The sequence below is a fragment of the Talpa europaea genome, assembly GCF_964194135.1.
Source record: "Talpa europaea genome assembly, chromosome: 9".
NCBI classification, from domain to species: domain Eukaryota; kingdom Metazoa; phylum Chordata; class Mammalia; order Eulipotyphla; family Talpidae; genus Talpa; species Talpa europaea.
In genome coordinates, this window is record NC_140076.1 from 29,055,146 (window position 1) to 29,082,437 (window position 27,292).

At 49.0% G+C, this 27,292-nt stretch overlaps 1 protein-coding gene across 2 annotated transcripts; it reads left to right on the top strand.

Annotated features, from left to right (window-relative positions):
• Positions 1-9,272: 9,272 nt before the first annotated feature.
• Positions 9,273-26,930, top strand: CYP4B1 (cytochrome P450 family 4 subfamily B member 1; the record flags this gene model as incomplete). Of its 2 annotated transcripts, XM_084243393.1 has the most annotated exons (12): positions 9,273-9,452; positions 19,929-20,070; positions 20,259-20,303; positions 20,843-20,970; positions 21,734-21,858; positions 22,150-22,301; positions 22,420-22,526; positions 23,279-23,469; positions 25,234-25,367; positions 26,102-26,166; positions 26,269-26,351; positions 26,747-26,930. In XM_084243393.1, the coding sequence occupies 12 exons, from the start codon at positions 9,273-9,275 to the stop codon at positions 26,928-26,930; spliced, it is 1,536 nt and encodes a 511-aa protein (XP_084099519.1). The 2 variants fall into 2 exon arrangements, with proteins under 2 accessions (XP_084099519.1, XP_084099520.1); XM_084243394.1 differs by lacking the exon at positions 20,259-20,303.
• Between the last annotated feature and the right edge of the window lie 362 nt (positions 26,931-27,292).

Genomic DNA, 27,292 nt, shown 5'->3' on the forward strand with positions numbered 1-27,292 from the left:
TTCGTCTTCTATGAATTGCCTTTTTGTATCTTTTGCCCGCTTCCCTATTGGGATGTTTGTCTTTTGCTTGTTAATTGTAGATCTTTATATATCTTGGATACTAATACTAACAAATTAATAATTATAATGAATTCATTGCCAGTTCCATGCTTTGTAAATATCTGATTCAGTTTGGGACTTGTCTTTTAATTTTGCTTACTTTGTTTTGTTACGCACAGACCTTAAAGTTTAGTTCGGTAAAATATACCCTTTGTCACACCCTTTATAGTTTGACATTCTCCTACAAGTCCTAAATTTTTTTTTGATGTAATATTCATATGTAATATTTTTTGATGAATCTCTGATTCATTTAGAATTTTTGGGTATGATATAAAGTCGGTGTCTAATTTTCTCATTTCCCAGTAGACAGTGAACAGTTACACCATCCATTCCTCCTGATTTGTAATGCTACTTTTGCTGTATCTGAAGTTTCAGTCTTAATGTTTCTGTTCCATTGTGCCTATATTATATTTTTTTACAGTGCTATAACTTTAAGTCTTGATACATTATGGGGGTAAGTATACTTTTATTTTTAAATTCTTCTACCTATAATTATTAACCCTATTCTTTCATAAGAATTTTAGGATTAGTTCTTAAAGTTCCATGAAAATTCCTTTTGGCATTTGTTTGCAAAGGTATTGAAGTTACAGATAACTTTAGGAAGAGTTGCCATCTTTGTGAAACAGAATCTTCTCATGGATTTGGCTTATGTCTCCCTATTGCCTCTCTGTACCTGGGTAGCAAGTGAGATGAAGGTTAGGTTTCCTTTTTTAATGAACTCACAGGGTTTTGTGAGAAACTTATGTTAGGGTATCATTTAATAAGATTAAAAACTTAAGCCCTTGTTCCTTGACCAGAAGGCAAGTTTGGGAGTCTTGATAGATAAGGCAATTATAAGGTTGCCTGGGAACCAGGCTATAAGACTGATCACCAAGACCAGAAAAACCAGCCCAGCCCCAGGAACACAGAAGCAAGACCAGGACACATTCAGTGTCAAAGGCCAGTAGACATGATGAGGCATCTCAGCAGATAGCAGCCTCAATTCCTTCTTCCTGTGCAGATGTATACCTGTTATAGGACAGGAAGAGGGGCAGCCCAAACCCCGCAAACCTGTCTATTCTAAGTGGGTTCTGCCATCCGCCGCATCAACACAAAACATAGGAGACTTTAATGGGAAGGAACTTTAATAAAACTAGGAAACAATACAGGTAAGGCAAAGAGTCTAGTTTCTAAGTGAAGCACCCAAAGTTACCCGTCCCCTCGTGGGTAAAACTCCATCCATATGGGATCGGCCCAGAGCAAGGCCCCAAAGCCTGCCACAAGTCTAAAGCATCTTCCAGTGGGGACCCACAGAAAAGAGTCAGAAACAACCAGACAAGCCCGGAAGGAAAAGAGCAAAATCAACATCAAGATAAAAGCTGCCATGGTCACCTCTCCACGGGTCTCACCCACATCTGTGTCACCCAGTCCACGACCAAAAGACAAGCACAGTTTCTTTACGTGTCTCTAGGCTCCATGCGCCTCCTCCAGGTCTCCTGGCTCCATCCTGCTTCCTTCCTCAGTCTCTTCTGCAGCTTCTCCTCTTCCTGCTCAGCTCCACCCTCCCTTGGGTGGGGCAGGGAACCTCCCCCTTTCCTGGGACCACCCTGTTACATACCTACCGTCTGGCCCTCTGCACCCTTGCAGGGTGTTTCAATAAAACTACCTCTCTGTTCTCCACTCTGTCTCTGTGTGAATTCTTTCACTCCTGTACTTTGGGCCCCACTCTGATATTATACCATCACACCTTAAAATGTTTTCCAAAGTCTGCAGTTTTGAACATTTACTGCAGCCTTGGCACGTTAAGACCAACTGATTTCTGACCCTTTTCAAGATTAAAATTCATTTGCTCTGGGCTACTTTCCTTTTGCTAACATATTTTCTGTGTCTCCCCACCCCCCAACACACACACTTTTAATTTAATTCAACAAGCACTTATCAAGCCAGTTGTGAAACAACTGGTGACCAAATATTGCAAGGTACCTGTAAAATCAGTCTTGATTTCATCACTGAAAGTTCTGAGCACTGGGAAACATTTCTGTTCTGGCACATCTGGACACTTGGTCACTGGGTTTTGTGCTCAGCCACAGGCTGCCAGAGAGGGGCGTGGGAATAGCCTCTGTGTTTGAGGAGGGGTAAGTTTGGAGGATGAACAGAGGGGGACTTGTGAATAAACACACTTATGTGCAACACACTAGGTGCAGGTAAGGAGTTGCCACCAGTCAAGCACAGCTGTGTGGGTTGGGGTGCACCTAGGGAGGGCTTCTGGAGGATTTGCATGGAATTAGGCAGAGGTTGTGGGGTAGAGGAGACAAAAAGGCAGTTTTGCTTCTTTCCCAGCTGCCTCCAGACTCACCCATGACTGTGCTAACTGTTCTTTCTCAGGTGTCACACTCTTCCAAATAGCATGTCTTAGAATGAGATGGGACCTTGTCCAGCCCTCCCATCAAACAGATAGGCAGTCTGAGAACCTGAGAGAGAACCTATATGCCCTACGTGGGTCTTGCTACATGGCTCACACAGCGAGTGAGCAGACCTTGTTGTAGAGCAACCCCGATACAAAACGGGGTGCCTGACTGTGGGTCCTCACCTGCGCGCTTAAAAGGACTTATCAATGCTCTACTGCAGGCACACGCGAAAGGTTAATAAAAGGTTTATTTACAAGGGAAGGGGAAATGAGGAAATGTACAGCTCAGGGAGAAAAGTGGGAGACAAAGTTTTAAATGAGTCCTACCCGATTCGCCGATCAGGAATCACAAAATGGCGCTCTCAGAGTTTGCCGCCAGCCAGGAGCCGTGAAGCCAGGAGGCGAGCAATCGCGAGCCAGAGAGAGCCCAAGGCCCACGTGTTTGGTTTTTATATCCAACCTGGCTGCCCAACTCCACCCTCAGGTCCCAGCCACCCTCCCTTGGTGGTGATGGGATTTGTCTTTTCCAATGTCTTGATGGCTTTAGTCTGGAGTGGGGGTGGGGTCCACAAAGCCTGTATGGGATTAGCTCAGGACATTATTTCCCCCTAACATCCTCAGTGGCAGAGGTTGGTCTGAAACTCTGCTTCCCAGCCCTATAGGTTGCCCAGCAGCCCCAAATCATTTATTCCAGGGACCTGATCCCCAGCCCCCTCAGCCAAAGGCCCTCAGGCTACTCCAGAGGCAGATCTTGGTCTCCTCACTGGGTAGTGCCTGAACAGAACACGGCCAGCACCCTGCCCACATTCCATAACCTGAGCCCTCTCCCTGCACCTGCTCACATCTTAGACACCAGCCGGGGGCAGCAGGGATTACTCTGAACAAGTCTATCTCAGTGGGACAGGCTGTTTGAAGACAAAGAAACTCCATTAACCAGGCTAAAGGTCCTCCCACCCATTCTCCCTTCATTGGTTGCCATCTATCCAAAAACACCTATAATAATATGGTAAAATGTGCTGAGCACCTAACGTGGGAGCTTTACAAACATCATCTCATTTAATCCTCCAAACAACCTTGTGACATAGATACTATTCTAACCTCTATTTTACAGCTTAGCCGCCTAAGATTTGGAGAAGTTAAGAATCCTGCTCAGGGGTGGATGGGGATGGGTTCCATAGGCCAGTGAGATACCCAAGATGGTGCAGGCCCTGGCTGTCCCAGGCAGCTAGTGTGTCTGATGAGTGGGGGCTGGGGACAAGTGAAGGCTTAGAGGGCTGTGGCCTGAATGCCAAGGTGAGGGCTTGGCCTTTTCCTGAGCACAGAAACAATTGGAATGGTATGTCAGGGAGATTCCAAGCAGGGTGGAGCGGGGCAGGCATGAAGGGAAGGCTGTAAATGTGCATAGGCCGTGGCCTACCCTCATGCCCTTCCGCCTCAGTCCCTCCAGAGGGGAACAGAAGCTCTGTTTGCCTGAGTCTCACTGACAACTGGTCTCACTGTCCCCCAGGGGAAGCCAATCAGGAAAAGGGTTGAGTCATCTCCCTGGGGGCTTGGGGAGGGAAGGGAAAAAGGGAAGAAGAGAAGGGAAGGGAGAAAGACCAGGAAATAGTTCCTTTGGAATGTCAGATGGTGCTTTCTCTGATGTGCCAAACACACCCCTTCCCCCTCTGTGTTCTGAAGCATTTAGGAAATACCCATATCTCTTCTTGGGATCTGGGAAACTGGAGCGGCCTGTTAGAGCTGCCCATTGACTTAGGGTTCAATGCATTAATCAGTGCAATACAAATGAGATTAGCACACACAGTCAGTATCTGCACGTAAGCCCCACCCTCTGGCTTTTGACACCGGTCACTCCAGCATCCCTGTCCACACAGAGCACATAACCGTGACTCATGTAACCATAGATCATAGCTTGGGTACCCCCTAAAGGCAGATCTTGGGGGAAAGGTTTGTTTGCAATAGTTTATCCCAGAAAAATAGGAAGAGGGGGTGCTGGGAGGAGGCAAAACCAATTCAAGGTATGTTGTTAGCAGTTATCAGTGGAGGTAACAAAGCTCGGTTCTCTTGGTTCAAGACCTCCATGGAATTGTATAGAATGCACCTCAAAATTGCCTGCCTGGCCAGAGAGGAGAATATCTACCCACTCGTTCCTACTCTTCATTGGTCAAAGTTTCCCAAATAGTTCTCTGGCAACTACCAAGTGTGTCCATCTGTGCTAGAAGGGCAGAACAGCCTCCTCCAGAAATCCCGCTTGGCAGCAACAAGAAATCCTAGAACAAAAAACCAGAGATATGAAGTGTGGTGAGATGCCAACAGGCTACCCTTTCTTGCAACTGGCTAGGGTAAAATGGTGCAAACAGAACGATGAGCAGAGGGGAGATGAGCTAGGCATAGAAGTTGCCAGTGGGGATGCAGTATAATCCATGCTGAAGAGCACAGAGCATCGCCATGCTCTCTGGGTCCTCACCACCACCTGGTGCACCCCTAGACCACATCCCAGTCCCCAAGAACAGCCAGACTTAATCTGAGGTCACCCAGTGAGTCAGGGACAGGCTTGAAACCAGAACTCATGTTTCCTGTCTACCATGCAAGGGTCTTCATTCTATTGGGCCTACATAGAAATGATGGTTCCAGGGACATGGGAACCTGGCAGGCAGAGGTGTTTTGGACCCAGCTCCTAAAAAAAAAATTTATATATTTTTGGCAGAATCATGTTAGAATGTGAGCTCCTTGTCTGACTTGTTTATTATATTATTTCAAGTACCCAGCAATTTCTGATTACGGTTTGTCAGTGCTTGGCACATTATGTGTTGACGAATAATCAGTTTGATGACTTATAAAAGTGACAACTCTCTTGGATCCTCTCTTCTTTAAACAAGTGAAGGCAATCTCCGCTTTGATGTTTATCTTCCCAAGCACTGACTTGTCTTTGTTCACTTACTGAAAGTTGGGCTGGCAAAATATTTCCATAAAACATTTACTCATTGGGAATCACATAACCATTTCTTTTTTGGGGAATGGAGGAACTTGATTCTTCTTTTGCCTGCAACTTCTAATATTTCATAATCAATTTGATAAAGATGGCTGTAGGGTATTATAGGGTATGGTTTTCAGGCTTTTCTGCCCTCTCACCATCAGGATTGTCCTGCCTGATGGGGTACCTGCAGTTGTTACATTGTTGTGAACTATGTTTACTTCTGTGGGCCAAGGGAAGAGCATTGAGTTAGTCACCAAGAGAAGCAGGAGAAGAAGCAGGAAAGGAGCAGGAGAGAGAAGGGTGGAAAAAAGCCAGAGAAGCCCAGCGTGAAGACTTGCGGGGGGCTTGGAGGCCTGCCTGCCTCCTGGCCCCCTGACCCCCCTGCCTGCTGTGTACCTGGTTGCTACAATGCATGTAAAGCTCAGTAAAAGCCTGAGAAAGCCACCGAGGGTTCCAAGACTCTCTTTACCTGTCTGCCAGATCATAGATAACCTGCTCAGTGGCCTTCCTGCCCCTACGATGGCGTTAGAGAAAAGCTATTGTATCTAAAGTGGCTGAATAATTGATATCTAATACTCTTGAAGACTTGTGAATCACTAGCCTCCTTTTTATATTTACCATAACTTGGTAATTTTTGTAAATTTTTGGGTAGGAGGGATGATCATGCTCACTGAAGAATTTGTAAACGTTATCACTTTCTAATATAGTATGCAGCCTGGCTTTACACTCTCTTAGTCACATCCTCCCAGTAAGCTTTATCACCATATTTTTTATCAAGTTAACATATATAGTTGTTAACTTCCATTGTTTAAAACTACCACATTTACTCATCACTGTGTGACCATTGTGAGGGCTAAGATTGATATAACGTAAAAATGGGAATACTGCATCAGTTGACACCAAACTGTCAACCAGTTACTTTATCTTTTTTTTTTGGCAGCAAAATTGCTGTGCAACCAATTAGTTATCAGTGAAAATGTCTATGGGGAAAATGTTTTTTTAAAAAAAGGTTTAAGATTTATTTTATTTATTTATGCATGGGTACAGACCAGAGGTACAGGGGGTAAGAGGATTCACCAGAGACAGAGTGGGGGAACAGGCAGATCTTCTGAAATACACTGCTGAGGGGAGCAGAGGGCGGGACAGGAGAGGTCTGCTGCATCATATGCGTCAGCTCCCTGCCCAGGGAACTAACTGATACTCCAGTGGTTGTCGACAGCTTCATGGTGCTGAGACTTAACCCCTTGTGCCACCAGGGAGGCCCAGGGGAAAGTGTTTTTTGATGAAAATTCTTGCAGCAAAGAACTTAGGGTGAGACCACCTAGAACCTGGAAAGCACTTAAAGTGCCTTAGAAAGGCAGAGTCTCCTTTCTCCATCTCCTTAACACTCATTTTATTGGATTGGGGGGTTTTTCTTTACTGCTGAAGCTTTCTACTGGGCCCTTGTGGGCAGAACAAACATAAGTGGATGGAAGCTCCAGGGCAGACATTTTGGCTTCCAGGAATCACACTGTCAAGGTAGCTGGAAGAATCAGGACCTTGGGGTTGGTTGTTGCCTAGTCTGAGATTCTGGCCACACAGTGACTTGTCTCTGGCTGTACAAGTGTGGACGGCTGCCTGATTTTAACCACTAAGTGGAAAGCAGGGTGTGTGACAAATAGGCCATGAAAGCAGGCTGTGTTTCTGGCAGGAGAAGGTATGCTACACTTCTAAAGTTATAAGCAGCCGCCACCCTTTTGGCCTATCTCTGACTTCCTCTTCCAGATTGCCAACCAAGGCTCCAGCACCTTCCACACCAGACCAGCTCAGACCCACTGCATGCACACAGAGGAGGAGATCTTCCTGGAACATACCTCTGATTATCTTTGTATCTCTATTTAAGTACCCTCCCTATGCCCCATGGTTCCCTGCAGCGCAGAATATACCATCTAGTCTCTTTACTGCTTGGTTCCAGGCACCATATGAATCCTGTTCTTGATGCTTCAATTTCCCGACATGCTTCTTCCTTGTGAATTCTGCTTCATAATACCTAAGGTGTTTGCTTATCCTACAAACCATCCCTTCATTTTCAACACAACCAGATCATGTCTTGTTCCCTTCAAGAGAGATTTGCCCAGTTCAATCTCATTTAGAATTCGTCTATGAGCTTTTGTTTCCTAGGCTAGTCCATGGCCTGAATTACACCAGAGTAATCCCTATGTCCCTCTCCTGGTTGATTCCATTTGGTTTGTTGCAGGTCAGCTCCCTAAAAATGTTTCAACCCAACTTAACCAAGCCTTTCCCACTTCCCTTTTGTTTCAAGGAAATAAACCCTAATTCGAACTGAATCTAAACAATGAAGGAGATTTGTTTGTTCACATAATTAAAAGATCCAAGACACCCCTAGCTCCAGGTCAAGCTTGATCCAAAGTTCAAATAATGTGATGAGATTTCTGTTTCTCTCTGTGTACTTCTCAGTTCAGTTCAGTTTATCTGGAGTGAGGATCGTGTCTGGCTCTGCTCACATTAATGACTCATAAGGGAATATGCTTCCAGTTTCAAATCCAATATGAAAGAGTCTGTTTCCAGAAAGCTTAAAGACTAAAGTCAAGTTTCATTAACCCTTAATTGACTGACTCTGGTCATGTGCTTATCCTTGAAAAGCTTAATCACTGTGGGCAAAGTGAATTCAGGCTGTCTTAAGTAAATGTGGGTTTACCATACGGTTTGTGGTGTGCCCCAAAGTTGATAAACTTATAGTACTGGTTGGAACAGGGAAGCAGGGAATGGATTCTGGGAGTCATTTACCCAAAGTCCACAGTACCCACTTACCACCTTCTAGGCTAGCCCTATTCATTCCCAGGTGGACCCTAAATGGTTTCTGCCAGGATATCCCTCAGCAGGTGGGAGAGCTCCTAGGATCTCCCCCAAACATTCCCTTCATTACACTGCCAGACAAGACCATCAGGACAAAAGGGACTCAAAACATCAGAAGCCTGGCAGAAATGCAAGCATTCCCAGAAATCCATATTAACAGGGACAGTGGAAGTTTTCTTATAAGAAAGCACAGGCAAAGCAAGTTTCAGTTTCATTATCTGGAAAACGGGTATAAAGAGTGAGTACCTATGACTTTCTTATTCGTGTTAAATGAGATAAAGGGCAGAGAGTGCCTGAAACACACAAGGTGCTGGTATGAAAGGACAATTCTTGTAATGCCCATGATGACACTAAGAAGTGCCTCTGTGGGGCCTCCCTGGTGGTGCAAGGAGTTAAGCACAGCATTATGAAGCTATCCACAGCCTCTGCATCACAAATTCGATCCCCAGGCAGCCAGGGAGCAACCAACATGGCGCGGCAGACCTCTCCTGTCTCTCCCGCTGCTCCCCTTAGCAGTGTATTTCAGTGGATCTGCCTGTTCTGCTCCACACTCTGTCTCTGGTGAATCCTCTCCCTCCAACCCCCTCGCCCACATGCACCTTTGGCCTGTACCCCAGTTTTTGTATGCATTAAAAAAAAAAAAAAAGAAGTGCCTCTGAGTGCCCCTGTGAGGAACCCGAGGTGGGATACTCATTGCCTAGTTTCTTTGAAGCCCACCACACCAGTTGGCTTGTCGTGAGCTGAGTTTCAGGGGGAGTCTGCCAGGCAGTCCTCTGTTGTTTGTCACTCTGGTGTCACTTTCTCTACCCTGTGGAGCTCAGCCCCGCCTGGGCTGCTGTTGGCTGCAGGGCGTGACTGCGGGTAGGAGCTGGCAGGGTGCCTGTGTCCAGAGTATAAGGGAACCTTGGGGCAAGCAGAAGGCAGGCTGGAGCCTGGGCAGCTGCAACTCCAGCCATGGTACCTGTCTCGCTCTCCCTGAGCCCCTTCCGCCTGGGCCTGTGGGCTTCCGTACTGATCTTGATCTTAGTCTTCCTCAAGGTCATTAGTCTGTTTCTGCGGAGGCAGATGCTGGCAAAGGCTATGGACAGCTTCCCAGGGCCTCCTACTCACTGGCTCTACGGGCATGCACATGAGGTACGTGGTGGCACAGGGAGGAATGGAGAAAGGGAACAGCCTTGTTTCCCTCAGATCCAGCCTAACTCCCTGGGGACCATGGAGGGAACACTTATGCTTGGGCAGGGGGTGATGTCCTGGGAAGAAATGTTCTCATCCAGACACCCCCATCTGATCTTTCCCTCACTCCCGTCTTCCAACCTGGCCTCAGAGTTGGGGAATCATCTACGTTGCCACAAACTCTTCCCCATCATTCTGAGACCCAGGTTTGGACAAAGCTCTGCTAAGGACTCCACGATAGCATTGGGGAAAATCCCCTGGATAGTCTGACAGAACCAGTCTATGGGCTGCCTGGGAGCTCTAAAACCTTCCTGGGTTCACATCCTGCCTTGTTACCCCATTTGCCTCAGGGTTGTGGGGACCTCCTTAGCACCCATTGTCAGGAACACTTCTTAGTGCCCTAATGCTGTGGGATCTAGACTGGAAATTTCTGAACACAGGGCAAGGACACCTGCATTGCAATCAACTGGGAGAAGCTGGTTTCTTGGTCTCCAGCTTCTGGAGATTCTAATTAACATGTTGGAATTAGGATTCCAAATTTGAATCCCCCCCACCAAGTGTTTTAATTTCCAGCCAGGTGGGGGAACCCAGGTATAGATGCTAGAGATGAGGCTCAGAGAGAGAGAGATACAGTTACTTCTCCTACCTCCTGAATATGCTTCCCCCATTCTCAGTTTGGGGAATTGCTTCTTCTCCATGATTGATCCTGGGAATGAACTTGACCTTCCAGTGAATATGTCCAGGCTTATTCTTACCCCTACAGATAACAGCCTTCTCAGGATAGATGAGTAGTCTGCATGCATTCTGGAGACACCTAAGAAGGGAAAGACAGGTTAGGGAGATGAATCACAACCAGACCTCCTTTCAGAGAGTTTACAGTTTAGAGAAGAAAAGATATAACAGAACTTTCCTTGCTGCCAGGCTGGTTGGGGGTGCCTAACTAGAACATGCATCAGCCCTGTGCTCTGTGTCTCAGGCCCTGTAGGTTTCTGTTTGGTTGTTCATCTTCCCCACTAGACCATGGGTGCTGGGGGTGGAGGTCTGGTCTGATTTATCTTGTGCTCAGGATACAAAGGATGTCATCACCAAATGAACGGTGGTGGTTGGCGCACAGGGAAGAGTATTGATAGAGAAGACAGAAGATGGAGAAGACAAGTGGAGGGACCAGGAGGGAATGCAAAAGCCTTCCCTGAGTACAGAGGAAGGTCAGGGGAAAATGGAGATCTACACTACACTACAATGAATGTGGTGGGGGAGAGAAGTAGGGGAGGCATTGAGGAAGACTTCAAGCCCTTCTTCCACATCTCCTCTACTTCTACTTGTTTCCATCAGAACTGGGTTTGTCTTCAGCCAGTTGGCTTCCCATGTCAGAGCTGACTACCATCTCTGCCCAGATGCCCTGTGCCCCACCTTGAGAGTGTGTAGAGGGCCTGGAACACAGCTTTGCTCTGACTTCTTGGCCCTAGCACAAGTATCTAAAGGGCTGAGGCACCAGAAAGGCAAACAGGATTGAAGAGGTGTTTGCTCTTGGGAAAAACAAAGGTTTCCTGGGGAACTATCATGAGCATAACACCTCTGCATCCCTCTAGGGCTGGGCATCTCAGATTCACACTTGAGCCTAGAAGTAGGAAGGGCAGGGTAGGGTTTATATTTCCAAATATGAAAATGAAGAAATTGAGATTCAGAAAGGGCAAAGTGTTTGACTATGTCCATGGCCTAACACAGGAGTTGAGACAAGTCTGAGCCCAGCACCCATTCATTTTCACTGAAGATGGTATCAGGCCTTGCAAAGTGACTGCTTGATTCCGAGGCCTGGTGAGATTGGGAGGAAGGGCCTGGGGGTGAGGCGGAGCTGTCTATTAGGATTAAATTCTTTTATTGGTCTCTAATTACAGTCTGGAGGTTCTGGAAACTTCTACCCTTTGTCTTCCTTAGAATGTGGCTCCTTGAAGCAGAATTATGTCTTATTCTTCTAGGGTCCCATCAGATCATTCTGGGCCAGGGAGGACTTTGTATATAGTAGCTGCTCAGTCATACTGTTCACCTGAGGTTGGGACTCCTGGAAGAAGCCCATGAATCTGACCTGTGTGTGTGTGAAAGAGTTGGGGGTGGAGTAGGAGTGGGAGGATGGGGAAATGTCAGTTCCCAGGCAGGAAAGGCAATCCTCTGAGATGACAGAGGGCTTTTCCTGGTCCTGCCATCACTGGGACAGCTGCTTTGACGTGCTGTGTAGTGAAGAGCCCTGGTGTGGGGCTCTGGCTCATTTTCACTCAGAAGACACTGATGGTGGGCTTCCCCTGAGCTTCCTCTCTCTACTTTTCTTTCTTTCTCGATAACATGAAGATAAGATCTTTACCTTACTGGGTTAGAAGAGATTGCAGTTTGCAATCTGCTGGCAGATGTGCAACAAGGTGGTCCCCAGGAAAGGGGGAGGTTCCCTGCCCCACCCAAGGAAGGGTGGAGCTGAGCAGGAAGAGAAGCTGCAGAAGAGACTGAGGAAGGAAGCAGGATGGAGCTAGGAGACCTGGAAGAGGCGCATGGAGCCTAGAGACACGTGAAGAAACTGTGCTTGTCTTTTGGTCGTGGACTGGGTGACACAGATGTGGGTGAGACCCGTGGGGAGGTGACAATGGCAGCTTTTATCTTGATGTTGATTTTGCTCTTTTCCTTCCGGACTTGTTCGGTTGTTTGTGACCCTTTTCTGTGGGTCCCCACTGGAAGATGCTTTAGACTTGTAGCAGGCTTTGGGGCCTTGTTCTGGGCCGATCCCATATGGATGGACTTTTACCCACGAGGGGACGGGTAACTTTGGGTGCTTCATTTAGAAACTAGACTCTTTGCCTTACCTGTATTGTTTCCTAGTTTTATTAAAGATCCTTCCCATTAGTCTCATGTGTTTTGTGTTGATGCGGCGGATGGCAGAACCCATTTAGAATAGGCAGGTTTGCGGGGTTTGGGCTGCCCCTCTCCCTGTCCTATAACAGATTGATGTCAAGTATTAAATCACTAGAGTGGGAGTCTTATTGTTTTTGTTTTCTTCAACCTTCTTCTTCCCCCCAAATCAGTCACCTTTGGGAGGTCCCTCTTTTCCCATGCACTAGTGTTGCTCTGGGTCTATGCTGAGGCCAGAAGCTGAGGATGAAGGAACAAGGCTAGAGCCCCTGCTTGAGGAACTTGGTCTGTAGGAGAGACAGAGAGCACAGCACAGAGTCCAGATCCTTGGGTCCAGGGAGGGGATGCGGAGGTGAATCCTAAAAAATCTGGAAGTAGCAGCTTGTGAAAGAGTTGAAGGCAAGGCAAGGCAGAATATGCGATCTGTGCAAAGGCACAGAGCATGATGTATTTAGGAAATTAATTTGTTCCACAATATTTGCTTTCCAAGGTTTCTATGAGCCTGTGTTAGTAGCTCCACAATTCTGGAGTGATGAGCAAGGAAAAAGTGGAGAGACTGAGGCCCGAGGCAGTAGGGGCAAATCACATGCAAAAATCTACTTTATTGGGTACAATGGGGAGCTACTGAGGGATTTAAACAAGGGAGTGACAAGGTCAGATCTGTGTGATACATCACTTTGACTTCGGCCAGTGGCTAGACTGGCAGACACCAAATGGGAGGCAGCGTGGAGGCTGAGGCAGGATCCAGGCAGATGCTGGTAGCGCGAGGCTTGGCTTGAGAGCGGTGGGAGATGGCTAAGTTGTCTTGGCATTGTGTGCTTGGGAGAGAGGGTGGTGAGGCTTCCACCAGAGCAGTCAGCGATGTCCCAGGAACACAGGGGACACAGCGATATCCTAGGAAAGGGGACACAAAATTGTGCTGGGAGCTTTGTTAAACTGTGGCATCACCATTTCTGGGTGAGAGCAGAATTTGGCAAAGTCATGTAAAGAGAAAAGGACTCCTGAGCCACAAGATTGGATTGCAGCTAGGGGAAATGAATTTCTAAGTCTAGATTTAAGGAAGTGGGATTTGAGACCCTGGAAGGGGAGATTGGGGCTGGTGCCACCTGTCAGTGTTTGGGCAGAAGTCTTGGGTACTGATTTGGAGGGTTTCATGGCAGGAACCTCCTCTTGGGAGCTGTGACATCTGTCTCTCTTAGTTCCTGTTTGCTGATTCCAATGCAAAAGTCACTGGGTGGGTCTGCAGGAGAGAAAGGCAGCCTCCACATGGGCCCCTGGGTATTGCTGTAAACCACGGAACTCCATGCTGTGTTTCAGGCTGGCATCAGGTAACACAATGATGCCATTCTTAGGTATAGGGGACAGGGTTGGGGGGTAAACATGATGTGCTTATGTTTAGAAATACTGGGTCTGAAGGGAAGCTCATGTAGAGTTGTTCAGGGGGTGCTTGAGGATGTTTCTGGAGCTCAGGAGAGAGATAAGCTGGGCTGAGTTGTCAATTTAGGAACTAGAGGCAGGTAGATTGGCAAAGGAAGCCAAGGGAGGTGGGGAGAGCCTTTGGGGAGAAGGGGAAGCTGGGGAAGGGGTCAAGGTCTGGATTTTGGAGCAGCCTTAGTCTTTGAGGAACAAATGATGGGTGAAGAGCTGCTGAGAGAGGACATGAGGAGAGGTGGGAGCACATCCAGGAGAGAGGGGGCACCAACAGGGGCACTGTGCTGGCAGTCCTGGGCTTACCACCTAGGAGTGGCTTTGGGCAAGGCGCATCCTGACGATGCGTGGTGGCTAAGAGGGTGGTGGTGACCCTGGCCAATTCCACCCAAAGTCCCTTCACTCCTATTGAGCCAGGGGCTGTGCTGTGTGTTTACACGTGCTCACAGGCACAAGTATAGTCGTGCACTGGTCTCTGAAAGGGACGAAGGCAGATGAAGTCACCTGTTGTCAGGTGAGAGCGTGGAAGGACCATAACTTCTCTGCTCCATAGGGAACAATGCCTCAGAGCTCCTCCTTCACACCCCGTGGCTCTCTGCTCAGACTCACAGTTGAGTCCACAAAGAATTTATATATACTGAATCCATATATTCCACGGACTTCTATGGTTATTCACAGCTGCTGTCTCTTCTCATTTTTGGTTCTTCTTGGCAGGCACTCCTACCCTTTAGCTTTGAATAAACAGCTTTGCTGTTCTTGACATCGGCTGGGGCTCATGTGAGCGCTGAGCGCTGACCCATCTTGCGGGCAGGGACAGTGCCCATAACGGAGAGTGACTGAGATGAGGGCACCCAAGGGCACCTAAAGATGTCCATCCCAGAGGAGAGCAGATCTAGAAGTTCTGGTTCCCACTTCCCAATACCTGTAGGACTTCTCTGGGCAGGGGACCCTGTGGACCCCAGAGAGCAGAGCAGAGTCATCAGGCAGGTGGCATGCAGTTCGGCGACTCAGAAATCTTTTAAAGAATTAGAAGAGATGGTTGGTTTGATTTGAAAAACAGTACGTTCCCTGTTGTTTGAGCTTGTGTGATGGAGAGCTATACATGGGGGAAGGAGTGGGCCAGTGATCCTGGGAATCAGAGATCAGCAAGCAGCATGCTCTGCCATGAGGGAGCCCCAATTTGCTGGAGAAGAGGGAAGACCTGCCTCTCCCCTCCCTGTCTTTCTGAACTCCCATTCCAACTTTGCTAGATTTATTTCTGCTGTCAAGCAGCCCCTTCCCCTGAAAGCTGTGGCAACAGCAGCCTGGCCAAGCAGGTAGCTTTTTTCTTGAACTCTTGCCAGTTGAGCTTCAGGCCAACTTGGCTTGGGCAGGCATCTGATAGGAGGGGTGGCAGAAAGAGCCTCAGGTAGGCTCCCCATCTGCCTGATAGATGTGGGACAGTTTCCTGCAGCCTTTAGGCTGCTCTTTACCCACCTATAAGGAGGGGGTGTGGTTCTACTACAAGACGTTGAAGTCTCTTTTATACCTAATCCTCAGAGCAGAATTTACTCAGACTCTGGGGGAGCAGAGCAGGGAGGATTGATTTATGCTTGTTCTTCCCAATGACTCTAGTTTATTCTTGGTGAGAACGAGGAGTACAACTGTGAGGATGTGAGGGTGGGGCTGGAAGCTGTGCTCAGTGAATTATCTCTAAGCCATGTTTTTTTCCTGCTTCCTTCCTCTGGAGAAAACAAGCTGACCCAGACAGCGTCCCAGCTCACAGCATGTGAGGACAGGGGCCTCCTGAGGCCTCCAGTTGTGTAACCCAGAGTTGCTGCTCAGGCAGCCACGTGCCCCCCAGAGAGAGGACACCCCAGCTCTCTTGGAGGGCTGCAGTTTCATCAGTGAGGTCAGGTGCCAAGAGCTGTTCTTGCTTCCTCCAGGTTCCTGGGACAATCAAGGGAACACAGGAGGAAGTTGGGCATGGGAGGTGGGGGCCAGCTTAGCTGTGAGTGTGGTCAGCAGGTGGTCAGGGCCTCCTGTCCTGGAGGCAATGGCGGGTCATGCTCGTGACTGGCGAGGAGGGGAGGAGCGCTGATGAACCAGTCACTTAAGGGGCCCTACCAGCCCTGAGGCTGCGAGTCTGGCTTCTCTGTGCTTAAACTTCTCCTTGACCTCTGTCCAACTGGACTTCTTAGTCCTGGGAGGGATGGAGAGAAAGGGAGCAGCAAAGATGATTAGAAAGTTGGCAAGGAAAAGCCAGGAGGGGACATGGAAAAATAAAAAAGACACGGCGGGGAGGGAACACTTCTAGGGCACCAAAGAGGAGAGGGGAAAGTGAAGGGGTCAGGGACACCAGGCATTCCCTTTCATCAGTGGATGGAGAGGGTGTCTATGCCCTTTTGACATTGTGCACTTAAGGATGGTGAAAATTCTAGGTTGAGCTCAGGATGGGGAGTGCAAGGCGATGAGAGAAGGGCTTCATGGGAGATGACACTGGACTCTGGAGCAGGCCTGGGAGCAGAGAAACTCCAGAGAAGGGACAGATGGGTGGCTGGAGACTAAAGTCACTGGGTCCAATCCCCAGGCTCTTCAAGGGAAGTGGTATGGGCCAGAGATTTCTGGGGGCTAAATTATCAGATGTTCTGTGTCCTTCTTGGATGCTGTTTTCTGGAAAATTAGTTGAGTAGGTGAAAACTATGAAAGGGAGGAAAACAAGGCTAGCACTTGCATGGACCTCAAGACGAATGGCACACCCTACAATTGTGCAGTACACAATTTGTACAACTGACTACAGCAACCCTGACAGGCTCTGCTGTGCAGAAGAGAGTGAGGGACTCTAACCTGGGTTAGATCACTGAGAACCTACAATTAATGGTGAGTCCTTTCATGTGCCTGAATCTCAGTTTTCTCATCTGTAAAATGGGAGTAATTATCCATTCCACATTAGGTTCATGAGGCAATCTGTCTTCTTCCATTTCCTGTGTTGAGAGACTGAATGCAAAAATGAGTGGTGAATCTGGATCTGAGCTAGAGTAGGTATGCTAGGCCTTTCTGGGAAAAACAAATAGAAATCTGCAATGCTGTTTACCAGATGGGCAGTGCTGGCTCCTCTTTGACTTCTCCAAATTGAATAAGACTTTGGGCTGGGTCCTCAAGAGACTCTCTCTGGCCACTGTTTAGATGAGCCAGATGCTCTGTATGCTTTCTCCCCTCCCTTCTTGTCTTCCTTTTAAAAAATCGCTTTTGTTTACTACATTCATTCAACACACGCTTTGTCAAGTACATTCTGTGTCCAAGGCCGTATGCTGAGCTGCTCAGTGTCCCAGAGAGGCTACAGATATGATCTATGTACTTGGGAAGCTCCCAACCCAGAGGTAGAGTCAGGGATCCCAGGTGTGAACCCCAGCTCCATAGCCAACTAACCCTGTGGCTGAGCTCCCCAACCTCATCGATCAAATGGGAATCATGACAGTGTCTAGAATTCTCTGAGGATTAAATGAAAGAATTTGTGGAGCAGGACTATCAATGTCTAAACACATTAAACGCTCAATGAACATTAATGTTAATATTACATTGTTTGTTTGTTTTTTTTTGGTCAAGGATGCAAATAATTCTAACATAAAGCGGAAGGTTGATAAAGACCTAAAGGAGCTGGAAAGACTGAGGGGAGGCAGCAATTTAGTCAGGGGGAGATTAGAGAGGCTCCTGGAGAGAGGCATTCAGGCTGGATGTGGAGGAACAGAGTTTCGCCAGGTGTCCTTGGGTAGGGATGCACGAGGAGGAAGGCATGGACAAGCAAAGGCACAGACATGATGCCTGCCCAGGAGGTCCTTTTAGTGCTAAACTATCAAACTCTTGAGGCTGCCATAGATACAGCAGGCATTGGTCTACTCTGAGAATTCAGGCCACTTGCCAGCAAGGCGACGTCTTCTGTGGCATCCACTCTGCCACTGGTGGTCCATCTGCTACTTGGGATTGGCTAGGGGCAAGGAGATGGGAGCCACATCTGTAGGTGAAGACCCATCTCAGAATCCTCCAGCCCTGCGGAACCCCTGTGTTCACCAGCAGTCCCAGGTTTCCTGAAGGGCTATGCCCATGACAAGGGTCATCACACCCAGGGAAAGCCAAAGCTCAGTTTCCTCGCTGTAGTTCATTCCTTGTTCTTCCCAGTTCAGATATTATTTTCCAAGCAGTCATCGTTTTTGCCACAGTCATGTTGCCTAGCAACACAGCTGACATTCCAGTTACTAGCTTTCTAGGGGAACAGAGTTGGACTATGACCTAAGGTCACTTCCCGTGTAATAGGGGACAAAGTTTGATGAACCCTTTACCTACATGGGAAGTATTTCAGGGCATATTCAAAGCACATTCCTTAGTGCAGATTGAGGGCACTTAGGAGTAAGATGTGGCAGGAGGCTTGGAGGAGGCTTGGAGGAAGAGGTCTGGGAAGTAGGCTTGAAGAGGAGGAATTATTAATTGAAGTCTTACCTGGAGTGGGTCCAGTGCTAGTTTCTTTCGTGCATTCTATTAATTGCCTTGAACACCACAAGTAGGAACCCATGTCCTGCATTATTTCATAGTGTTAAAATCAATCTTCTAAGGCAGGTGTTATTGTCCCCACTTCAGAGAAGAGGAGAGTAAGATGCAGAGAGCCTAAAGATCTTGGCCAAATCCACACTGCTGAGAAATAGGGGAAAACAATATTCAAACCCAGTTCTGAAGACTGCTGAGCACAGAGTCCACCTTTGCTTCGCCTCTGAATTCCCTTAAAAATTGTATGCTCTTCAGTAAGCAACCTCAGTTCTCTGGACTTTCACATCTTCTTTCCTAAAATAAGACTTCATAGAATGGTTGTGAAGACTCAATGAGGTCAAGATATGAGGTGGTACCCAGCAAGCTAAAGAAAGGCAAGCGGTTACTGTACCTCCTCTACCCACTGGGGAGCACAGGCATTATTCTGAGACCCAAGGACCAGGCCCTGAAGGGTTTTAAGTGTATCTCTGAAAGACTCCCTCAAGATGGGGAAAAATGTGTAAATGCTATAAATACCCTGTAGTGGACTACTATGTAATTGTTAAAAATATTGAGAGGCATTTAAATACACAAGTTTGTTTAATGAAAAATGTCACGTTTAGGGACGGATTTATCCTGCAACTCCATTTCCTTTCCTTGGTTCAGCTGAGTCCCCTTACACAAGTTGTACAGTGCTCAGCAAGCAACCTTAGATCTCTAAAAATTAATGTCCTCTTGGTGTGTAGATGTGGGGCTAGAGAAGCACCCAAAGAGTGTACACCACCCTCTCAATGGTCTCACCAACCTCAGGACTCTGTTCCACCAGGTGGCACCTCCTGAGAGGGCCATATTTTCCCCACCTCAGAGCCCCTGTTCATGCTGTTCCCTCTTTTTAGAATGTTCTTCCCTCACTCTTCACATAGACAGCTTCTCATCCTTTGGGCTTTGCCTTGAACATCGTCAGCAGCCAGAGGTCATCCGTGATTACTTTATCTAAGTAGGTCTTCCCTGTTAGTCTTTCTCATTGCCCCGCTTTCATTTCTTTCTTAGCTCTTGTTACTGTCTGTAATCATTTTACTTAATTGTTTACTTGTTTATTATCAGTTTTCCCCTTTAAGACAAAAGGGATGGACTGTGTCTATCTCATTTTCCTGAGACAGCTAGACAGTGCCCTGCACATAGTAGGTCCTCAATAAAAATGTGTTGACTGACTTGACAGGAATGGAATGGGAGATTTTTGTATTGTACAAGCCAGTGTTATTGTTCTTGAAAAAAAAAATAATGTTGAAAAGGAATCTTTCTGGCTGCAATGTAGGGAAAGGATTGTTGGTAGGCACCAGATGGAGGGAGGTTGGTTCATTTGGGGTTGTTCAGCTCACCTACGTACAATAGCATGTGTACTTGGACTTAAATCAGTGGCTATGGGATTGAAAAGGGGAATCAAACCAGAGATATTTTGTACTGCGCGACTGACTGGGAGGGTGAAGGGGTGTGCATGGGGAGGGAAGGATCTCCAGGGCCTGCCTGGGCAACCTCCTATCTTCCCTGCCCAGTGACTTGGGACCTGGCTGGTAATATTGGTTTTCTGAGTGTCATGCATGACCTTTATCCTCATTTCAGATCCAGAAAACGGGAAGCCTGGATAAGGTGGTGTCCTGGGCCAATCAGTTCCCCTACGCCCACCCACTTTGGTTTGGACAGTTCCTTGGCTTCCTGAACATCTATGAGCCTGACTATGTAAAAGCTGTGTACAGTCGAGGGGGTGAGAAATCCAGGGAGAGACTGTGGGGGAGGGGTGGTAATGAAAGCAAAAGGTCCAGGGACCCATGTGGGGAGGAGTCCTGGGCCTGGGCCCTAAGTTTGGGCAGCTGAAATTCCCATCAACTCCTGTTTGTCAACTCCTCTGGGAATCTCCCAGTCCCTACTTGACATGATCTCTTTCTTCTGCAGATCCTAAGGCTGCGGATGTCTATGACTTCTTCCTCCAGTGGATTGGTGAGTGGGCACCTGCCTTCTTGCCTTCCCCATTCCAGCCTCTTGCTGCCTTTAGCTGCCTGCCCCATCCCTCCCAGCGATGTCCCACTCAGTCAGTTATCCCATCAACTAGCCCACCTGGCTCCCTTGTGCCCAACCCAAGCTCCGTGCTCAGTGGGGAGACAGAGGAGGAGGGAGGAAAGTTTCTGGCTAGTTGGGGAAGTGGAGTTCAGGTAACTTCTCCTGCTGGGTCTGTCTACTGTCAGACAATCAAGGCAAGGGCTTTGGAAAATGCAGGCATATCAGGGACAGCTTCTTGGAGGAGGTGGCTTTAAGTAGACTCAAGGGGATTTTACTGGAGGTGCTGGCCAGGGGAAGGACCAAGGAAAGTTATGGTAGTAGGACTAAGGCTGTCATTGAGGTATTGCTGGGTTGGGATAGAAGGCTGGGCAGGGAGAACTGGGGTTAGGGTGGGGTGGGGTGTGCTTGGCCCCAGGTTGCATGGTGTGGGTCAGGATTGTGTGGCCCAATCAGCCTTCCCTCTCCCATCCCTTCCCCAGGGAGAGGCCTGCTGATCCTCCAGGGGCCCAAGTGGTTCCAGCACCGCAAGCTGCTTACACCTGGCTTCCACTATGATGTGCTGAAGCCCTACGTGGCTGTGTTTGCTGAGTCCACACAAGCTATGCTGGTGAGCTTCCTCTGCAGGCTCCAGGAGACTGTGGCTGCTGGACCAGGCCTCCCTACCACCAACTTGCCTGGCGGAGGGCAGTGAGGGGAACTGCTGAGGCCCAAACCTCCATTCTGCCTGCAGTAGCAATAATGAGCCTTGTGCTCTGCCCATTGCTGGGTGCTGATTAAGTGTCAAGTGGCCAGGCAGCCCTGGTCTTTGTCTTCACCAGGCGTCCCAAATCACCCTCTCCGAGGTCAAAGGGGCTCTGTGAGTCTCCAATGAGATTTTACTGTAGCAAACTTGGGCTGCCTATGTTTGAGAATATTAGGAAGGCTTTTTCATACTTGAAAATTGGTTCTTCCTTGTCTGCCGACCCAAACTGCCTAAAGTAATGTTGCCAGCCACGGCCTCTAGAAGGGATATCAGGGGTTAGGTTCAGAGTCTCTGCACTGGATTGTCCCCAGATGTTGCCAGGCTAGTCACTCTCCTTGTAGGAAACCCCTCCCCAGCATCACTGCAGTCTTGACTTGCACACAGACCTTGCCGGGAAGCTCACCACCTCTCAGTTTTCTTTCCGTATCTAGAGGCTGCCCTTGCTGGGAGAAGGTGTCTATGCTATGGAAAGCCTGCCTCCTAGTCCTTCCATCTGAGACTAAAGCCCCACTCCACATTCCAGCAGGATGGAGGCCAGGCCAGGGACTGGGGGTGCATGATGGGGGGACAGGCTGTGGTGGGGTACCCAACCTCTGGCCCTCTAATACCTTCCATCTCTGGGTTCCAGGACAAGTGGGAGATAAAGGCTCGTCAGGATAAATCCTTCGACATCTTCTGTGATGTGGGCCACATGGCGTTGGACACACTAATGAAGTGCACCTTTGGCAAAGGAGACAGCGGCCTGGGTGAAAGGTCAGGGGGCACCTTGAGGCTGACCATACCTTCCACCCAGGCCAACTCAAAGGGGAGAGTTGGCGGGACTCTTGGGTCTGGGAGGAGATAGGGTTCTGCTCAAGGAACCCCGACTTGGGAGTTGGGTCTTGTCCAAGGTGGGGATGGGGAGACTCTGACTTCAGTGGGGAGGCTTAATGGCAGGGAGAGGAAGGGCAAAAAGTGCTGTGGTTGGGGCCAGACTGCTGGAATGGAGTTGCTTGGGGCTCTGCTGTGGGCCCACGAGCACCATCCTCCTTCCCTGATGTGCAGGGACAGTAGCTACTATATGGCAGTCAGAGACCTCACTTTCCTGATGCAGCAGCGCATCGAAACCTTCCAGTACCATAATGACTTCATCTACTGGCTCACCCCCCACGGCCGCCGCTTCCTGCGGGCTTGCAAGGTGGCCCATGACCACACAGGTGGGCCTTTCCTGCAGGTGCACCCACAGGGTTCTAGTTCCTCCCATTGCAGGACCTCAGGTCCCCTTTGGGCAGATGACTGGTCCCCAAACAGTGACAGCTTGTGCTCTTGGCCCAGACCAGGTCATCAAGGAAAGGAAGGAGGCCCTTAAGGATGAGAAAGAGTGGGCGAAGATCCAAAGCCAGAGACACCTGGACTTTCTGGACATTCTCCTAGGTGCTCGGGTGAGTGCCCTGTTCCTGTCTCCTCCTGAGACCTGAGAACTGGTCCCACGGGGCACATGAGACCATTTTCCGGGGATGGGTCTCATCGGACAGTAAAGCATCTGTTAAACATTTTCCTCTTTCTCCAGTAAATGTCCTCTTGTCCTTTAACCAAGGCTTTGAGGTGGGAAGGGGAGTGTGTGGCTGGTACTCGCACGGGGGAGAGATGAAGGTGTAGGGAAGCTGGGTCACATGATAGAAGGCCTGAAAATCATCTGTTGACTTCTAAGACTGAAGAATCTTAGTAACCTCAGATCTTAGAATGATAGACTTGATTCGTTTATTTATCCATCCATCCATCCATGCACCCATCCATCCATCCATCTAGTTGATCCTTTATTTACCCACTCCACAAACTTAGAGTTCAACCCTGGGGTTAGGTCCTGTGCTAGGGATACAGAAGGTGAAAAAGGCCTGGTCCTGTCCTCTAGATGCCTGCAGTCTAGTGGAGGAGATGGGGGTGGACACTGATCTCTTCCTCTGCTAGGTGCATGCTGTGGGTCAAATGAGCAGGACTGGTGTCAGAGACAGATCACTGCCAGAGAGATCAGGGAAAGCTTCCTGGAGGAGGAGGCATCCACGCTGGGCTCAGGCCCAAAGCCCCAGTCTGAAAAGGCGCTTTCACTCCCTCCCTTCAACCTTCCTTTGACTGCTTTTCCCGGTACCTACCTCCACATGCCTTGAGCTGTCCCATTACACCATCCTTAATCCAGGACGAAAATGGAGTCAAGCTGACAGATGCTGACCTCCGGGCTGAGGTGGACACGTTCATGTTTGAAGGACATGACACCACCACCAGTGGCATCTCCTGGTTTCTCTACTGCATGGCCCTGTACCCCGAGCACCAGACTCTTTGCCGGGAGGAGATTCGAGAGATCCTTGGGGACCGCGACACTCTGCAGTGGTGAGCGAGGCTTTCGGGGGGAGCCAGTCTCCCGTCAGCCCTGGGAAGGGCTGTGCCCATGTTGTCTGGTGTCATTTGCGGATGGCACAGCGGGTGGTGCCGGCTGTCCTGGTCTCTTCAGTGCTGTGTCGTTTGAGGGGAGCTGTGCGCGAATGCACCCCTGAGCCCACTCTGCCGCCGGAGCCGCCTCACCTGCAAGGGATGTAGTCCATAGGCCATAGGAGCCCGGTTGCTGGTGTGCGCGCGCCCCCTGCTGGCGGAGCCCGCTGCCCGCCCCGGAGAGCAGCGCGCTGGCGGGGAGCCCGCAGGTGAACGGAGCCGAGACCGCCCGCCGGCGCCTTCGGAGGGCCGCGCGCAGTCTTCACTTAAACACCTTCACTTGAAAAACTTTCAGTTGTTCTTGGCTTAGGCTCGAACTCGTGAGCATGATGCCAGTTGCGGCTGAGCTCTCTGCAGTGTAGTCTCTGGGAATCTCCCCCCGGGTCTTCTCCCTGCCTCCTGCCTTCAGGTCACTGCATCCAGTCTCACCCCTCACCTTTCTCTCTGGGCTCCCCTGGCTGCAGCAAGGGCTAAGCACGCAGCAGGGGTGCAGAAGATGCCCAGTCTGTGGGAGAAATGTTCGCATCACCCGAGGGAGACTCCTAATATTCCAGATCTGTGGCTTGAAGGACAGTTTTCATAACCCATTTTTATTGGTTGGTGCTTGGAAACCTCGCAGGGTGTCCAGCCACCTTGTTAGGTGCTGTGGGAGGAGGAGGGGGAGTAAGTTGCTGCCCTCAGGGAGTTCTCAGAGAGAAAAACTCGCATAATGAAAAAGCCAGAGGGAACACAGAATGGGGTAAGGTTGAGTGGACCCGTGTTGAGGGCAGAACTCAGAAGGTTTGGCACTTGAGTTGGATTCCTTAGGGGTGCAACTTAGATAAAATGAGGCTGGGCACTCTAAGTTGGGTAATGATGTGAACACAGACTGGAGGTAGAGAATTAAAATATTGGTTTATCTTCACTTCATTCCATTTAGAACTGAAGCAACGTAGAGTAAGTACACTTATTCAATTAAAAAAATAGTAAAACACAAATGAAAAGTAAGGAGTAGAGGAGAAGGTATCCTAGGGTTTGGGTTGTATAATGTGCTCTAAAGTAGTTATAGTTGTGGCGCATTTAAGGCTGAGCTTTCTGGTAGCAAAAGGGAAAAGAAATATGCACACACACATGTGTGCATATATGTGTTATAAGTATATATGTTATACATGCGTGTATATGTCATACATGTATATATGTGTTATATATGTGTGTTATACGTGTGTGTATGTGTTGTGTGGATACAGATACAACCTGAACTTCCCATTGTGCATGCATTTTTTTTTAGTCAATCAACCGATGTATATGAGCCCCTGTTCCTTCCCATCCCGTCTCACAGAAAAAAACCAAGAAGAACCTGAGGCACTCTCCCCTGTGGGGCATTTGTGGGGTTCTGAGGGACACAGGGGTGACCTTGTGTTTGATGGCTGTGTCACACACACCTTTTGGGTCTTGTGCCTTTCCTTTCTAGCAGTGAAGAGGGAGGGATGAAGAAAAGTGGAGCCAAAACACCTGGGTCTGAGAGGCTGCCCCAGGGGGCTGGTCTGATCTGGATACCCCAGTGCTCGTGTCCCTCAGCTCTGGGTGTGGAATGGTGGTGAAGGTGGAAGTTGGGGCTGGGATCTGCCTTCCCATGGAAACCTGTTGCTCCCTGTCTCCAGTATGACCTGATTATGTTGCCGGCAGGGATGATCTGGGCAAGATGAGCTACCTGACCATGTGCATCAAGGAAACCTTCCGCCTCTACCCACCTGTGCCCCAGGTGTACCGCCAGCTCAGCAAGCCTGTCAATTTTGTGGACGGCCGATCTCTGCCCACAGGTGGGACAGGGTGGATTGAAGGTGGATCCAAATTCCCTGTGGTGAATGTATCTCGAAAGGCTCCATACCTTTGGCAAAATGTTTGCCTCTGTGGGGGAGAGCTCAGACGTTGTGTCTGATTGGAGTTCAAATCTAGCTTCACAGTGTATGGGTTAACCCCTCTACCTCTAAGCCTCCATTTTGTCTTCTGTAAAATTGGAGTGTGAAGACTACTCAACAGGTCGTCAGGATTAAAGAGGCAGCATTTATCAGGGCTGTCATGTTCACAAGCAGGGGTGCCCTGAGCAATTTCAGAGGCATCAGTCACATAGACTACGATGTCGTGCAGTGCACACCCGTACAACGGTATGAGTTAGCTCTGTATCTGATAAAGAGTAAATTCTCAACAAATGGTCACCATTCCTATCAACAGTATAATGTCAGGAATGAAAACTTTCCTCGAGAGTCAGCAAAGGAAAGCAAAAAGGGTGTAACAGTCCTTGCCTATCCTGCTTCTCAGTGGGGTGGATTTAGTTCTCTTTTCTATTCCTCAAATGTCTGTGTCAGTGCTGTGCCTGGTGCTGGGGCTACAGAAAGTAGGTATGGGGATGATCAAAAGCATTTCAGTGTGTTGAGAGTAGTGCTCAGACAGGAGCGGGTGCCCACTTGGGGGACACTCGGGGGTTCCAGCCCTGCGAGGAGGAAGGTCCGCTGTCCCAGGGCGGCCTGGTTACCAGCCTCTGCTCTGCCCACAGGCAGCCTGGTCTCCCTGCACATCTATGCCCTCCACAGGAACAGTGCAGTGTGGCCTGACCCTGAGGTACTGCACCCCTGGGCCTCTGGCGGTCAGATGGGTGGGAAGCAATGGGAGTCCCCCTGCCCCAGGACCTGGCAGGTATTCAGACACATCCTATCCCCTCAGGTCTTTGACCCCACGCGCTTTTCCCCTGAGAATTCATCCAACCGCCATCCCTTTGCCTTCATGCCCTTCTCTGCAGGACCCAGGTAAGGAAATGCCCAACGTCCTCAGGCCCTCAGGACTGGGGAGAAGAGGGTGGAGGACATCACAGGGAAGGCGTCCCCTTGGAAACTCTGTGATGAGGGAGGCATGCTGCTTTGTGGCGATCCTAATCAAACTAGATTCCAGGGACCTTCTTCTTGCCATAGCATGTTCTTGTCCCTGGCAGGTGGTGGGGTGCGTGAGTCATTCCAAGAGAGACCCCCATGCCACAATCCCTGTTATGAATCTACTTGGTGTGGGACCCTCACTATGCTCCCTCCTTCTCAGGTCAATTGAGTGTTCAACCAAAAATAGTTACTCATTTTCGTTGGCCACCAAGCACTGAGTTTCATCATTCCAGGCCCTACAGCCCCTCGCCTCCTTTTGTTGTTCCCTGCAGGAACTGCATTGGACAGCAATTTGCCATGAATGAGATGAAGGTGGTCACAGCCTTGTGTTTGCTCCGCTTTGAGTTTTCTGTAGACCCCTCGAAACTACCCATCAAGTTGCCCCAGCTGATTCTGCGCTCCAAGAATGGCATCCACCTGCACATGAAGTCGTTGGGCTCAGGCTCTGGGAAGTAGCTCTGCTGAGAGCGGGGCCTCAGACAAGCAGGCTGTGACTCTCCCTGGAGACTGCCCTCTCCAGGCTAGCTTGTGGAAGATCTGGGGCTCCCTGCCTTTGGGAGGCTTATAGTTTAGAAGGGGAGTAGGCACCAGCATAGGTAACCACCTTGAAGGCAGTGCCACATAAATATGTGTGCTTTATCATTAAATGCCTATGTTGCATGCATGTTAGAGCTCACTCATTCATTCAACAAACTTAATGTGAGCAACTGCTTGCTTCTAGAGTCTTTACTTATCTCCCATAATTGACAGTCTTACCAACTAACTTACATTCCAGCCCAAGTGACACCATGATGGCAGTGGAAGCTGTGCCTTGGGAC